This window comes from Oncorhynchus gorbuscha, unplaced genomic scaffold (genome assembly GCF_021184085.1).
Source record: "Oncorhynchus gorbuscha isolate QuinsamMale2020 ecotype Even-year unplaced genomic scaffold, OgorEven_v1.0 Un_scaffold_554, whole genome shotgun sequence".
Lineage (NCBI taxonomy): Eukaryota > Metazoa > Chordata > Actinopteri > Salmoniformes > Salmonidae > Oncorhynchus > Oncorhynchus gorbuscha.
Genome location: NW_025745385.1, coordinates 397,781 through 412,780, shown reverse-complemented (window position 1 = coordinate 412,780; position 15,000 = coordinate 397,781). Strand labels below are relative to the sequence as shown.

At 51.9% G+C, this 15,000-nt stretch overlaps 1 protein-coding gene across 1 annotated transcript in view; it reads right to left on the bottom strand.

Moving 5' to 3' along the window:
• Positions 1-15,000, bottom strand: part of LOC124018659 (transmembrane emp24 domain-containing protein 1-like) — a 15,481-nt gene that overhangs the window by 314 nt on the left and 167 nt on the right. The window contains exons 1-6 of the mRNA XM_046333994.1: positions 14,797-15,000; positions 6,586-6,683; positions 6,264-6,348; positions 6,038-6,139; positions 5,316-5,483; positions 1-934 (exon numbers count right to left, since the gene is read on the bottom strand). The exon at positions 1-934 is cut by the window's left edge and continues 314 nt beyond it; the exon at positions 14,797-15,000 is cut by the window's right edge and continues 167 nt beyond it. Coding sequence (XP_046189950.1) covers positions 884-934; positions 5,316-5,483; positions 6,038-6,139; positions 6,264-6,348; positions 6,586-6,683; positions 14,797-14,994 — 702 coding nt within the window. The 5' untranslated portion in view covers positions 14,995-15,000 and the 3' untranslated portion in view covers positions 1-883. The remainder of the gene's footprint in view (positions 935-5,315; positions 5,484-6,037; positions 6,140-6,263; positions 6,349-6,585; positions 6,684-14,796) is intronic.

Here is a 15,000-nt window from a genome sequence, read left to right as displayed (position 1 = left end):
TAAACTAGGTTCTCTGTAAACGGTTTCTGTCCCCTATACCACAACAGTTAGATGGACACATACACACATCCCCACATTGGAAACCCACCACAAACATACCTGTTCATCTAGATATCAGCATAGAATCTTACTGGCACATAAAACTCAGTAACACCAAAAAAAAAGGTGATTGGCTACCCACAACAGGTCACAAAGACATGGACCAATGAGAGAAGGACATTAGGGGTTGGGTGGGGCTTGTTCTGGTAAAATAGGAGGATCCATAGAAATTCAATTACTAGAGAGATTTAAACCCAACGTGCACTATTGAGCGCATCACATCCTTGATGCATTGTGGGTAAATGATGACTGACTCAGGGGCAGACTGGGACCATCAGCTCTGGAATTTCTAACACACTGACCCATCTTTATCCATGACGCACACATTATTAGATATAGAAAATTAGCATTTTGTAAAAATTATATAAATCCACTGCTCCAGAAAATAAAGGGAACACTACAATAACACGGTAAAAGGCACCGTGTTGAGTGTCCCAAATAGCACCCTATTCCCTAGATAGTGCCCTACTAGGCGCGGCTGGTGGCCTAGTGGTTAGAGCGTTGGGCCAGTAACCAAAAGGTTGCTGGATCGAATCCCAGAGCTGACAAGGTAAAAATCTGACGTCCCAATCCTGGGTAAAATCCTAACTGGCTTACCTAGTTAAATAAAGGTTCAGCATCTTCTGACCAGAGAGAGGCTCTAGATAAGGAATAAGGTGCAATTTGTGACGCAGATAATTTACTCTTCTGCTCCCTCCTCGTCTTCCTTCCTCTCCACCCTTTTCCGCTCTTCTCTTCCCACCTTAACCCTGATTGGCTGTGAGGTGGCGGAGTGGGCTTGTCTTTATGTACAGACACGCCTCTTATCGTCAAACAGTCTGCGGACGGTATAGACCTGAGAGAGGAGGAACAGACAGTTAGAGACAGATGTTACCTGAGTGACTGATTACACTGATGTTGGCAGAAGACCCCCACACTGCTCAAATCAAACGCACCTTTTATCCCATACTGATGTTGGCAGAAGACCCCCACACTGCTCAAATCAAACGCACCTTTTATCCCATAATGATGTTGGCAGAAGACCCCCACACTGCTCAAATCAAACGCACCTTTTATCCCATAATGATGTTGGCAGAAGACCCCCACACTGCTCAAATCAAACGCACCTTTTATCCCATAATGATGTTGGCAGAAGACCCCCACACTGCTCAAATCAAACACACCTTTTATCCCATAATGATGTTGGCAGAAGACCCCCACACTGCTCAAATCAAACACACCTTTTATCCCATAATGATGTTGGCAGAAGACCCTCACACTGCTCAAATCAAACGCACCTTTTATCCCATAATGATGTTGGCAGAAGACCCTCTATAGGAATGGTAGACTATAGACCCATCTTTATAGACCCATCTCTATAGGAATGGTAGACTATAGACCCATCTTTATTCAGACTCAATCATGGAGACTCTTACTGACAGGCTGCTTCGCCTGATGTATTGTTGTCTACCTTGCCTTTGTGCTGTTGTCTGGGCCCGATAATGTTTATACCATGTTTTGTTCTCCTACCACGCTGTGTTGCTGCCACGCTGTGTTGCTGCCACGCTGTGTTGCTACCACGCTGTGTTGCTGTCTTAGGTCTGTCTTTATGTAGTGGTGTGGTGTCTCTCTTTATGTAGTGGTGTGGTGTCTCTCTTTATGTAGTGGTGTGGTGTCTCTATGTAGTGTAGTAGTCTCTCTCTATGTAGTGGTGTGGTGTCTATGTAGTGGTGTGGTGTCTCTATGTAGTGGTGTGGTGTCTCTATGTAGTGGTGTGGTGTCTCTATGTAGTGGTGTGGTGTCTCTATGTAGTGGTGTGGTGTCTCTATATGTAGTGGTGTGGTGTCTCTATATGTAGTGGTGTGGAGTCTCTTTATGTAGTGGTGTGGAGTCTCTTTATGTAGTGGTGTGGAGTCTCTTTATGTAGTGGTGTAGTGGTCTCTCTATGTAGTGGTGTGGTGTAGTGTCTCTCTATGTAGTGGTGTGGTGTCTATGTAGTGGTGTGGTGTCTCTATGTAGTGGTGTGGTGTCTCTATGTAGTGGTGTGGTGTCTCTATGTAGTGGTGTGGTGTCTCTATATGTAGTGGTGTGGTGTCTCTATATGTAGTGGTGTGGAGTCTCTTTATGTAGTGGTGTGGAGTCTCTTTATGTAGTGGTGTGGAGTCTCTTTATGTAGTGGTGTAGTGGTCTCTCTATGTAGTGGTGTGGTGTAGTGTCTCTCTATGTAGTGGTGTGGTCTCTCTATGTAGTGGTGTGGTGTCTCTCTTTATGTAGTGGTGTGGTGTCTCTCTTTATGTAGTGGTGTGGTGTCTCTCTTTATGTAGTGGTGTGGTGTCTCTCTTTATGTAGTGGTGTGGTGTCTCTCTTTATGTAGTGGTGTGGTGTCTCTCTTTATGTAGTGGTGTGGTGTCTCTCTATGTAGTGGTGTGGTGTCTCTCTATGTAGTGGTGTGGTGTCTCTCTATGTAGTGGTGTGGTGTCTCTCTATGTAGTGGTGTGGTGTCTCTCTATGTAGTGGTGTGGTGTCTCTCTATGTAGTGGTGTGGTGTCTCTCTATGTAGTGGTGTGGTGTCTCTCTATGTAGTGGTGTGGTGTAGTGTCTCTCTATGTAGTGGTGTGGTGTAGTGTCTCTCTATGTAGTGGTGTGGTGTAGTGTCTCTTTATGTAGTGGTGTGGTGTAGTGTCTCTCTTTATGTAGTGGTGTGGTGTCTCTCTATGTAGTGGTGTGGTGTCTCTCTATGTAGTGGTGTGGTGTCTCTCTATGTAGTGGTGTGGTGTCTCTCTATGTAGTGGTGTGGTGTCTCTCTATGTAGTGGTGTGGTGTCTCTCTATGTAGTGGTGTGGTGTCTCTCTATGTAGTGGTGTGGTGTCTCTCTATGTAGTGGTGTGGTGTCTCTCTTTATGTAGTGGTGTGGTGTCTCTCTCTGTGGGCGGTGGCCCGTTCCTGTCGTTCATGCTCTACAACATCCGCAGAGTGTAGTGGTGTGGTGGTGTCTCTCTATGTAGTGGTGTGGTGTCTCTCTATGTAGTGGTGTGGTGTCTCTCTATGTAGTGGTGTGGTGTCTCTCTTTATGTAGTGGTGTGGTGTCTCTCTATGTAGTGGTGTGGTGTCTCTCTTTATGTAGTGGTGTGGTGTCTCTCTCTATGTAGTGGTGTGGTGTCTCTCTCTATGTAGTGGTGTGGTGTCTCTCTATGTAGTGGTGTGGTGTCTCTCTTTATGTAGTGGTGTGGTGTCTCTCTTTATGTAGTGGTGTGGTGTCTCTCTTTATGTAGTGGTGTGGTGTCTCTCTTTATGTAGTGGTGTGGTGTCTCTCTTTATGTAGTGGTGTGGTGTCTCTCTTTATGTAGTGGTGTGGTGTCTCTCTTTATGTAGTGGTGTGGTGTCTCTCTTTATGTAGTGGTGTGGTGTCTCTCTTTATGTAGTGGTGTGGTGTCTCTCTTTATGTAGTGGTGTGGTGTCTCTCTTTATGTAGTGGTGTGGTGTCTCTCTTTATGTAGTGGTGTGGTGTCTCTTTATGTAGTGGTGTGGTGTCTCTCTTTATGTAGTGGTGTGGTGTCTCTCTTTATGTAGTGGTGTGGTGTCTCTCTTTATGTAGTGGTGTGGTGTCTCTTTATGTAGTGGTGTGGTGTCTCTTTATGTAGTGGTGTGGTGTCTCTCTTTATGTAGTGGTGTGGTGTCTCTCTTTATGTAGTGGTGTGGTGTCTCTCTTTATGTAGTGGTGTGGTGTCTCTCTTTATGTAGTGGTGTGGTGTCTCTCTTTATGTAGTGGTGTGGTGTCTCTCTTTATGTAGTGGTGTGGTGTCTCTCTTTATGTAGTGGTGTGGTGTCTCTCTTTATGTAGTGGTGTGGTGTCTCTCTTTATGTAGTGGTGTGGTGTCTCTCTTTATGTAGTGGTGTGGTGTCTCTCTTTATGTAGTGGTGTGGTGTCTCTCTTTATGTAGTGGTGTGGTGTCTCTCTTTATGTAGTGGTGTGGTGTCTCTCTTTATGTAGTGGTGTGGTGTCTCTCTTTATGTAGTGTAGTGGTCTCTCTTTATGTAGTGTAGTGGTCTCTCTTTATGTAGTGTAGTGGTGTCTCTTTATGTAGTGTTGTGGTGTCTCTTTATGTAGTGTTGTGGTGTCTCTTTATGTAGTGTTGTGGTGTCTCTTTATGTAGTGTTGTGGTGTCTCTTTATGTAGTGTTGTGGTGTCTCTTTATGTAGTGTTGTGGTGTCTCTTTATGTAGTGTTGTGGTGTCTCTCTCTATGTAGTGGTGTGGTGTCTCTTTATGTAGTGGTGTCTCTCTTTATGTAGTGGTGTCTCTCTTTATGTAGTGGTGTCTCTCTTTATGTAGTGGTGTCTCTCTTTATGTAGTGGTGTCTCTCTTTATGTAGTGGTGTCTCTCTTTATGTAGTGGTGTCTCTCTTTATGTAGTGGTGTCTCTCTTTATGTAGTGGTGTCTCTCTTTATGTAGTGGTGTCTCTCTTTATGTAGTGGTGTGGTGTCTCTTGTCGTGATGTGTTTTGTATTATATTTAACCCCAGCCCACGTTTCCGCAAGTCTCTGACCTACCGCACCCGCTGACCTACCGCACCCGCTGACCTACCGCACCCGCTGACCTACCGCACCCGCTGACCTACCGCACCACAACACGTGTTTCCTTGCTAGTCAATGAACTCACGTCTACTACTGTTTCGGAGATCAAGCGAGGAGCTAGAGATTTTTTCCTCGTCCGTGTCCCGATTGGCTCAGCTTCAAAAACCCCAATGTGCCCACTAGAAGCATCTCCCACCCTCCTCTCCCCCTCCGATTGGCTCAGCTTCAAAAACCCCAATGTGCCCACTAGAAGCATCTCCCACCCTCCTCTCCCCCTCCGATTGGCTCAGCTTCAAATCCCCAATGTGCCCACTAGAAGCATCTCCCACCCTCCTCTCCCCCTCCGATTGGCTCAGCTTCAAATCCCCAATGTGCCCACTAGAAGCATCTCCCACCCTCCTCTCCCCCTCCAATTGGCTCAGCTTCAAAAACCTCAAAGTGCCCACTAGAAGCATCTCCCACCCTCCTCTCCCCCTCCGATTGGCTCAGCTTCAAAAACCTCAGTGCCCACTAGAAGCATCTTTTTGCATATTTTAGGGTAGTTCTTCATACCAGCATACTTTGACCTGAAAATCTGTGCAGGTTGGCAGGTCTGTAACTAGGAGACTGGAACAGGACCAGAAGGAGAACCTCTACAGGTTGTCCTCGTGTGGGGGTGTGTTACCTGAGTTAGTGCGACCCCCAGCATTACAATGAGACTGGTACAGGACCAGAAGGAGACCCTCCACAAGTTGTCTTCTAGCAGGTTACGGTCCCTGGCCTCAAACGCTCTCAGTACTGTCTGCATCTGACCACTTCTCTCTAATCGACGGTGTACTGAGTCTATTGACTCCTGGAGGGGAGGTGAGAGAGGAGGGAGGGTGGGAGAGAGGAGGGTGGGGAGGGAGGGGGAGAGAGAGAAAGAGAAGAGAGAAAGAGGGTGATGAGGAAGAGAGAAAGAGAGGAGGAAGGGACAGGAGAGGGGGAGGAGGAAGGAGAGGGTGATGAGGAAGAAAGAGAGGAGGAAGGGACAGGAGAGGGGAGGAGGAAGGAGAGGGTGATGAGGAAGAGAGAGGAGGAAGGGACAGGAGAGGGGGAAGAGGAAGGAGAGGGTGATGAGGAAGAGAGAGAGGAGGAAGGGACAGGAGAGGGGGAAGAGGAAGGAGAGGGTGATGAGGAAGAGAGAGAGGAGGAAGGGACAGGAGAGGGGAGGAGGAAGGAGAGGGTGATGAGGAAGAGAGAGAGGAGGAAGGGACAGGAGAGGGGAGGAGGAAGGAGAGGGTGATGAGGAAGAGAGAGGGGGAGGAGTTTGTAAAGAGGAACGGTACTGTGTACGTTCATTTTTTTCTCTCTTCAATTACAGCGAATGTGTTGAAGACCTGGTCATCCATCCAATAGACTACTCACCCTAATGTCCTCCAGTTTGTACTCCAATAGGCTCTCAGGCTCTCCAAGCCCCGCCCACTCGTCATCCCCACCCACGTCACCCGGCTGTCCCTCGATGATGACCTGCATTTTTACACACACTTTATAGTATCTTTATTTACATTTGATTAAATTAGCAGATGCTCTTATCCAGAGCGACTTACAGTAAATCAAATCAACCAATTAAATAATATTAACACAAATAAACCTCAAAGAAGACCATCTTCTCAGAGAAGCGGCTGAAGCTGTTGTCAAAACAGATCTGGTAGTCTCCTTCCTCCGTGGGTTCCACCCTAGAACAAAACAACCAATCAGAGGCGCTGACACAGAGAAAGCAACCAATCAGAGATGTGGGCACAAAGCCAACAGCAAATCAAAAAGAGAGGGAAGGGGAGAGAGCGAGGTCAAAAAAACACAGGGTGATCCGAGGTTGAATTGTGACATCACAGAAGCAGAGAAATAGACCAATCGCAGAACTAGAAGAGATGTTGTGCGAGTAGATTGGACCAATGAGAGGCAGCGGTACTGACATGTGGACTCCGTCTGAGCGGCGGAACTCAGAGATGAGCTGGAATCCGTGAGGAGAGAGAACGGTGAAATCTACATCCATACCTGCACCGGCTATCACCTGGAGAGAGGAACACACACACACACACACACACACACGAAAGGTACTTTTACAACAGCTATAGACATGAGTCACACTGCCCGTCAGAGAGCTAGGATATGAAACATGATGTGTGCGATAATGTTACCTGAGTAAAACAGGATGTGTACTCAGTGACGTGAACCTCTGAATGGTGCAGGTAGAAATAGAGGAAATAGAGCTGACAGGATCTCCTATTCTCTCTGACAGATGATAGAAATGTGTTGAACAGAAACTATCTGAACCTCCATTCTCCTGGGAGGCCATAGGGGCTCTGGTCACAGGTAGTGCACTACATAGGGAATAGGGATGCAGACGACTCCCTATCAGATAGGCCTAATCTCTACAGCATAGTGGAGGATCTAGGTTTTCTGTAAACTGTTTCTCTGTCCCCTGTATCACAACTGAAATCAGATGTTCACACTCACCCCCCTACGTCATCACACAAGGAAAACACAAAACAAACATGGCTGTTCCTCTAGATATGTGAGTCTTACTGGCACATAGAACCCACCTATACATGAACAGTCTGACGTTACAGGACAAGGTCATATGTCATAACATTCAGTCCTTCACTAGTGCTGAGCACACACACTGCCTGAGAGGGGTTACACAACAACACACACACTGCCTGAGAGGGGTTACACAACAACACACACTGCCTGAGAGGGGTTACACAACTGCCTGAGAGGGGTTACACAACACACACACTGCCTGAGAGGGGTTACACACACTGCCTGAGAGGGGTTACACAACAACACACACTGCCTGAGAGGGGTTACACAACAACACACACTGCCTGAGAGGGGTTACACACACTGCCTGAGAGGGGTTACACAACAACACACACTGCCTGAGAGGGGTTACACACACTGCCTGAGAGGGGTTACACAACAACACACACTGCCTGAGAGGGGTTACACAACAACACACACACTGCCTGAGAGGGGTTACACAACAACACACACACTGCCTGAGAGGGGTTACACACACACTGCCTGAGAGGGGTTACACAACAACACACACTGCCTGAGAGGGGTTACACACACACTGCCTGAGAGGGGTTACACAACAACACCCACACTGCCTGAGAGGGGTTACACACACACTGCCTGAGAGGGGTTACACACACACTGCCTGAGAGGGGTTACACACACACTGCCTGAGAGGGGTTACACAACAACACACACTGCCTGAGAGGGGTTACACAACAACACACACTGCCTGAGAGGGGTTACACAACAACACACACTGCCTGAGAGGGGTTACACAACAACACACACTGCCTGAGAGGGGTTACACAACAACACACACTGCCTGAGAGGGGTTACACAACAACACACACTGCCTGAGAGGGGTTACACACACACTGCCTGAGAGGGGTTACACACACACTGCCTGAGAGGGGTTACACAACAACACACACTGCCTGAGAGGGGTTACACAACAACACACACTGCCTGAGAGGGGTTACACACACACTGCCTGAGAGGGGTTACACACACACTGCCTGAGAGGGGTTACACACACACTGCCTGAGAGGGGTTACACACACACTGCCTGAGAGGGGTTACACAACAACACACACTGCCTGAGAGGGGTTACACAACAACACACACTGCCTGAGAGGGGTTACACACACTGCCTGAGAGGGGTTACACACACACTGCCTGAGAGGGGTTACACAACAACACACACTGCCTGAGAGGGGTTACACACACACTGCCTGAGAGGGGTTACACAACAACACACACTGCCTGAGAGGGGTTACACACACACTGCCTGAGAGGGGTTACACACACACTGCCTGAGAGGGGTTACACAACAACACACACACTGCCTGAGAGGGGTTACACAACAACACACACTGCCTGAGAGGGGTTACACACACACACTGCCTGAGAGGGGTTACACACACACTGCCTGAGAGGGGTTACACAACAAAACACACACTGCCTGAGAGGGGTTACACACACACACACTGCCTGAGAGGGGTTACACAACAAAACACACACTGCCTGAGAGGGGTTACACAACAACACACACTGCCTGAGAGGGGTTACACAACAACACACACTGCCTGAGAGGGGTTACACACACACTGCCTGAGAGGGGTTACACAACAACACACACTGCCTGAGAGGGGTTACACAACAAAACACACACTGCCTGAGAGGGGTTACACAAGAGGGGTTACACACACACTGCCTGAGAGGGGTTACACAACAAAACACACTGCCTGAGAGGGGTTACACACACACTGCCTGAGAGGGGTTACACAACAACACACACTGCCTGAGAGGGGTTACACAACAACACACACACTGCCTGAGAGGGGTTACACAACAACACACACTGCCTGAGAGGGGTTACACAACAACACCCACACTGCCTGAGAGGGGTTACACAACAACACACACTGCCTGAGAGGGGTTACACACACACTGCCTGAGAGGGGTTACACACACTGCCTGAGAGGGGTTACACAACAACACACACTGCCTGAGAGGGGTTACACAACACCCACACTGCCTGAGAGGGGTTACACAACAACACACACTGCCTGAGAGGGGTTACACAACAACACCCACACTGCCTGAGAGGGGTTACACAACAACACCCACACTGCCTGAGAGGGGTTACACAACAACACACACTGCCTGAGAGGGGTTACACACACTGCCTGAGAGGGGTTACACAACAACACACACTGCCTGAGAGGGGTTACACACAACACACACTGCCTGAGAGGGGTTACACAACAACACACACTGCCTGAGAGGGGTTACACACACTGCCTGAGAGGGGTTACACAACAACACACACACTGCCTGAGAGGGGTTACACACACTGCCTGAGAGGGGTTACACACACTGCCTGAGAGGGGTTACACACACTGCCTGAGAGGGGTTACACACACTGCCTGAGAGGGGTTACACAACAACACACACACTGCCTGAGAGGGGTTACACAACAACACACACACTGCCTGAGAGGGGTTACACAACAACACACACACTGCCTGAGAGGGGTTACACATCAACACACACACTGCCTGAGAGGGGTTACACATCAACACACACACTGCCTGAGAGGGGTTACACACACACTGCCTGAGAGGGGTTACACAACAACACACACACTGCCTGAGAGGGGTTACACAACAACACACACACTGCCTGAGAGGGGTTACACACACACACTGCCTGAGAGGGGTTACACAACAACACACACACTGCCTGAGAGGGGTTACACAACAACACACACACACACACACACACACACACACACAACAACACACACACACACACACACACTGCCTGAGAGGGGTTACACATCAACACACACACTGCCTGAGAGGGGTTACACAACAACACACACACACTGCCTGAGAGGGGTTACACAACAACACACACACACTGCCTGAGAGGGGTTACACAACACCACACACACACTGCCTGAGAGGGGTTACACAACACCACACACACACTGCCTGAGAGGGGTTACACAACACCACACACACACTGCCTGAGAGGGGTTACACAACACCACACACACACTGCCTGAGAGGGGTTACACAACACCACACACACACTGCCTGAGAGGGGTTACACAACACCACACACACACTGCCTGAGAGGGGTTACACAACACCACACACACACTGCCTGAGAGGGGTTACACAACACCACACACACACTGCCTGAGAGGGGTTACACAACACCACACACACACTGCCTGAGAGGGGTTACACAACACCACACACACACTGCCTGAGAGGGGTTACACAACACCACACACTGCCTGAGAGGGGTTACACAACACCACACACTGCCTGAGAGGGGTTACACAACACCACACACTGCCTGAGAGGGGTTACACAACACCACACACTGCCTGAGAGGGGTTACACAACACACACACTGCCTGAGAGGGGTTACACAACACACACACTGCCTGAGAGGGGTTACACAACAACACACACTGCCTGAGAGGGGTTACACAACAACACACACTGCCTGAGAGGGGTTACACAACACACACACTGCCTGAGAGGGGTTACACAACACACACACACTGCCTGAGAGGGGTTACACATCAACACACACTGCCTGAGAGGGGTTACACATCAACACACACACTGCCTGAGAGGGGTTACACATCAACACACACACTGCCTGAGAGGGGTTACACAACAACACACACACTGCCTGAGAGGGGTTACACAACACCACACACACTGCCTGAGAGGGGTTACACAACAACACACACTGCCTGAGAGGGGTTACACATCAACACACACTGCCTGAGAGGGGTTACACATCAACACACACACACTGCCTGAGAGGGGTTACACAACACCACACACACACTGCCTGAGAGGGGTTACACAACACCACACACACACTGCCTGAGAGGGGTTACACATCAACACTCACACACTGCTTGAGGGGTTACACATCAACACACACAATGCCTGAGGGGTTACACATCAACACACACTGCCTGAGAGGGGTTACACATCAACACACACACAATGCCTGAGGGGTTACACATCAACACACACAATGCCTGAGGGGTTACACATCAACACACACACACTGCCTGAGGGGTTACACATCAACACACACACACAGCCTGAGAGGGGTTACACGTCAACACACACTGCCTGAGAGGGGTTACACATCAACACACACTGCCTGAGTTGAATAGGTGGCAAGCTGCCTGTAAACTCCACTACAGGGACTCTCCCACTGAACAAACAGACTAGAGCTGCCTGTAAACTCCACTACAGGGACTCTCCCACTGAACAAACAGACTAGAGCTGCCTGTAAACTCCACAACAGGGACTCTCCCACTGAACAAACAGACTAGAGCTGCCTGCGACCCAATAATCTCTACTCCTCTGAAGTGTGCACTTATATAGCTCTCTGGTATTGGCTAGCCTGGGGGGGGCACCCTGTAGCCTGGGGGGGCACCCTGTAGCCTGGGGGCACCCTGCCTGGGGGAGCCACCCTGTAGCCTGGGGAGCCACCCTGTAGCCTGGGGGAGCCACCCTGCCTGGGGGAGCCACCCTGTAGCCTGGGGGAGCCACCCTGTAGCCTGGGGGAGCCACCCTGTAGCCTGGGGGAGCCACCCTGTAGCCTGGGGGAGGGGAGCCACCCTGTAGCCTGGGGGAGGGAGCCACCCTGTAGCCTGGGGGAGAGGGAGCCACCCTGTAGCCTGGGGGAGAGGGAGCCACCCTGTAGCCTGGGGGAGAGGGAGCCACCCTGTAGCCTGGGGGAGAGGGAGCCACCCTGTAGCCTGGGGGAGAGGGAGCCACCCTGTAGCCTGGGGGAGAGGGAGCCACCCTGTAGCCTGGGGGAGAGGAGCCACCCTGTAGCCTGGGGGGAGAGGGAGCCACCCTGTAGCCTGGGGGAGAGGGAGCCACCCTGTAGCCTGGGGGGAGAGGGAGCCACCCTGTAGCCTGGGGGAGAGGGAGCCACCCTGTAGCCTGGGGGAGAGGGAGCCACCCTGTAGCCTGGGGGAGAGGGAGCCACCCTGTAGCCTGGGGGAGAGGGAGCCACCCTGCCTGGGGGAGAGGGAGCCACCCTGTAGCCTGGGGGAGAGGGAGCCACCCTGTAGCCTGGGGGAGAGGGAGCCACCCTGTAGCCTGGGGGAGAGGGAGCCACCCTGTAGCCTGGGGGAGAGGGAGCCACCCTGTAGCCTGGGGGAGAGGGAGCCACCCTGTAGCCTGGGGGAGAGGGAGCCACCCTGTAGCCTGGGGGAGGGAGCCACCCTGTAGCCTGGGGGAGAGGGAGCCACCCTGTAGCCTGGGGGGAGAGGAGCCACCCTGTAGCCTGGGGGAGAGGGAGCCACCCTGTAGCCTGGGGGAGAGGGAGCCACCCTGTAGCCTGGGGGAGGGGGAGGAGCCACCCTGTAGCCTGGGGGAGAGGGAGCCACCCTGTAGCCTGGGGGAGAGGGAGCCACCCTGTAGCCTGGGGGAGAGGGAGCCACCCTGTAGCCTGGGGGAGAGGGAGCCACCCTGTAGCCTGGGGGAGAGGGAGCCACCCTGTAGCCTGGGGGAGAGGGAGCCACCCTGTAGCCTGGGGGAGAGGGAGCCACCCTGTAGCCTGGGGGAGAGGGAGCCACCCTGTAGCCTGGGGGAGAGGGAGCCACCCTGTAGCCTGGGGGAGAGGGAGCCACCCTGTAGCCTGGGGGAGAGGGAGCCACCCTGTAGCCTGGGGGGAGAGGGAGCCACCCTGGGGGGGAGAGGGAGCCACCCTGTAGCCTGGGGGAGAGGGAGCCACCCTGTAGCCTGGGGGAGAGGGAGCCACCCTGTAGCCTGGGGGGAGGGAGCCACCCTGTAGCCTGGGGGAGAGGGAGCCACCCTGTAGCCTGGGGGAGAGGGGAGCCACCCTGTAGCCTGGGGGAGAGGGAGCCACCCTGTAGCCTGGGGGAGAGGGAGCCACCCTGTAGCCTGGGGGAGAGGGAGCCACCCTGTAGCCTGGGGGAGAGGGAGCCACCCTGTAGCCTGGGGGAGAGGGAGCCACCCTGTAGCCTGGGGGAGAGGGAGCCACCCTGTTGGGGGAGAGGGAGCCACCCTGTAGCCTGGGGGAGAGGGAGCCACCCTGTAGCCTGGGGGAGAGGGAGCCACCCTGTAGCCTGGGGGAGAGGGAGCCACCCTGTAGCCTGGGGGAGAGGGAGCCACCCTGTAGCCTGGGGGAGAGGGAGCCACCCTGTAGCCTGGGGGAGAGGGAGCCACCCTGTAGCCTGGGGGGGAGCCAGCCTGGGGGAGGGAGCCACCCTGTAGCCTGGGGGAGAGGGAGCCACCCTGTAGCCTGGGGGAGAGGAGCCACCCTGTAGCCTGGGGGAGAGGGAGCCACCCTGTAGCCTGGGGGAGAGGGAGCCACCCTGTAGCCTGGGGGAGAGGGAGCCACCCTGTAGCCTGGGGGGAGAGGGAGCCACCCTGTAGCCTGGGGGGAGAGGGAGCCACCCTGTAGCCTAGGGGGGGGGGGGATCAGGCTAGCTACCCTCCCCTCTGTGGATGGACTGGGACAGATTGGCTAACTAGCCTATAGAACAAAGACACATATTGATAGATATGACCTAATTGAGAGAGTTGTTGGAGCTGTTTGTGTCAAGATGTAGGTGAAGTGGTAAGCAATAAGGCCCAAGGGGGTGTGGTATATGGACAATATACCATGGCTAAGGGCTTTTCTTTTATGCACGACGCATCGCTGAGTGCCTGGACACAGCCCTTAGCTACCCTCTGTTGCCTTATTGCTATTATAAACTGGTTACCAACGTAATTAGGAATACGGTCTGATATACCATGGTTGTCAGCCAATCAGCATTCAGGGCTTGAACCACTCAGTTTATAATGATGTATTTACATCACTGGGTAGGATTTATTTGTAACACTTACACTGGCTAAATCTCTGTAGAGTGGGAGACGAGAGATGGAGAGAGACGCATTCATAAAACACTATTTAACGAGCAAATGTACCCCTCTCAGGAGTTAACCCACTGTTCCCTGGACGCCAAAGACGTGGATATCGATTAAGGCAGCCCCCCCCCCCCCTCTCTGATTCAGAGTGGTTGGGTTAAATGCGGAAGACACATTTCAGTTGAATGCATTGAGTTGTACAACTGACCAGGTATCCCATTTTCTCCTCTGGGAGAAAGATAACATTTGGTTACAGCCGTATGGTTCACCTGCATCATACGAAAGGTTAGGTTATAGATGGGGATACTACTGCAAAACAGCATCCTTGCTTATACGGCTTCAAGTAGTCTCTCTCGTGTGTAGCCTGGGTCAAGTGTCCTACACAGCATACATGCGAAAGGGCACAACCAGATAGCTTGCTGCTGTGTCTCTCTCCTTAACTAGCGAGTTAGCTAGATAACGTTACCTGGCGCGACTAGCCTGCTGCTGTAGTTAGTCATCACGGGAGGCGAACTGAGAATAGCATCATTGTCACAGCTAGCCTTTTCTGGGACTGTATATCGTGTTTTCATTAGCTAACGTTTACAAGCCTGCTAACTTCTGCGTTGCGATCTTTTGTCGCTCGCCAATGCACACACTAGACAGCTAACCAACGGGTTAGTTTACCTGATACTCCACTTCCATGGTAACGTTCTTCGCAGCCGTTTGGAAAAAGCACTCGGTTCTTCCGGCTGCTAAGATAAAGGTGAATTCGCTGTCTTGACTGCGGCCGAAAGCACGAACGGTTTCAAGACACGTCGCTACAACTAACGCCACGAAAACACATGTTGTGCTGCCTCGTCCTGCTGTCCGACGTGTGTCCATGGCGAT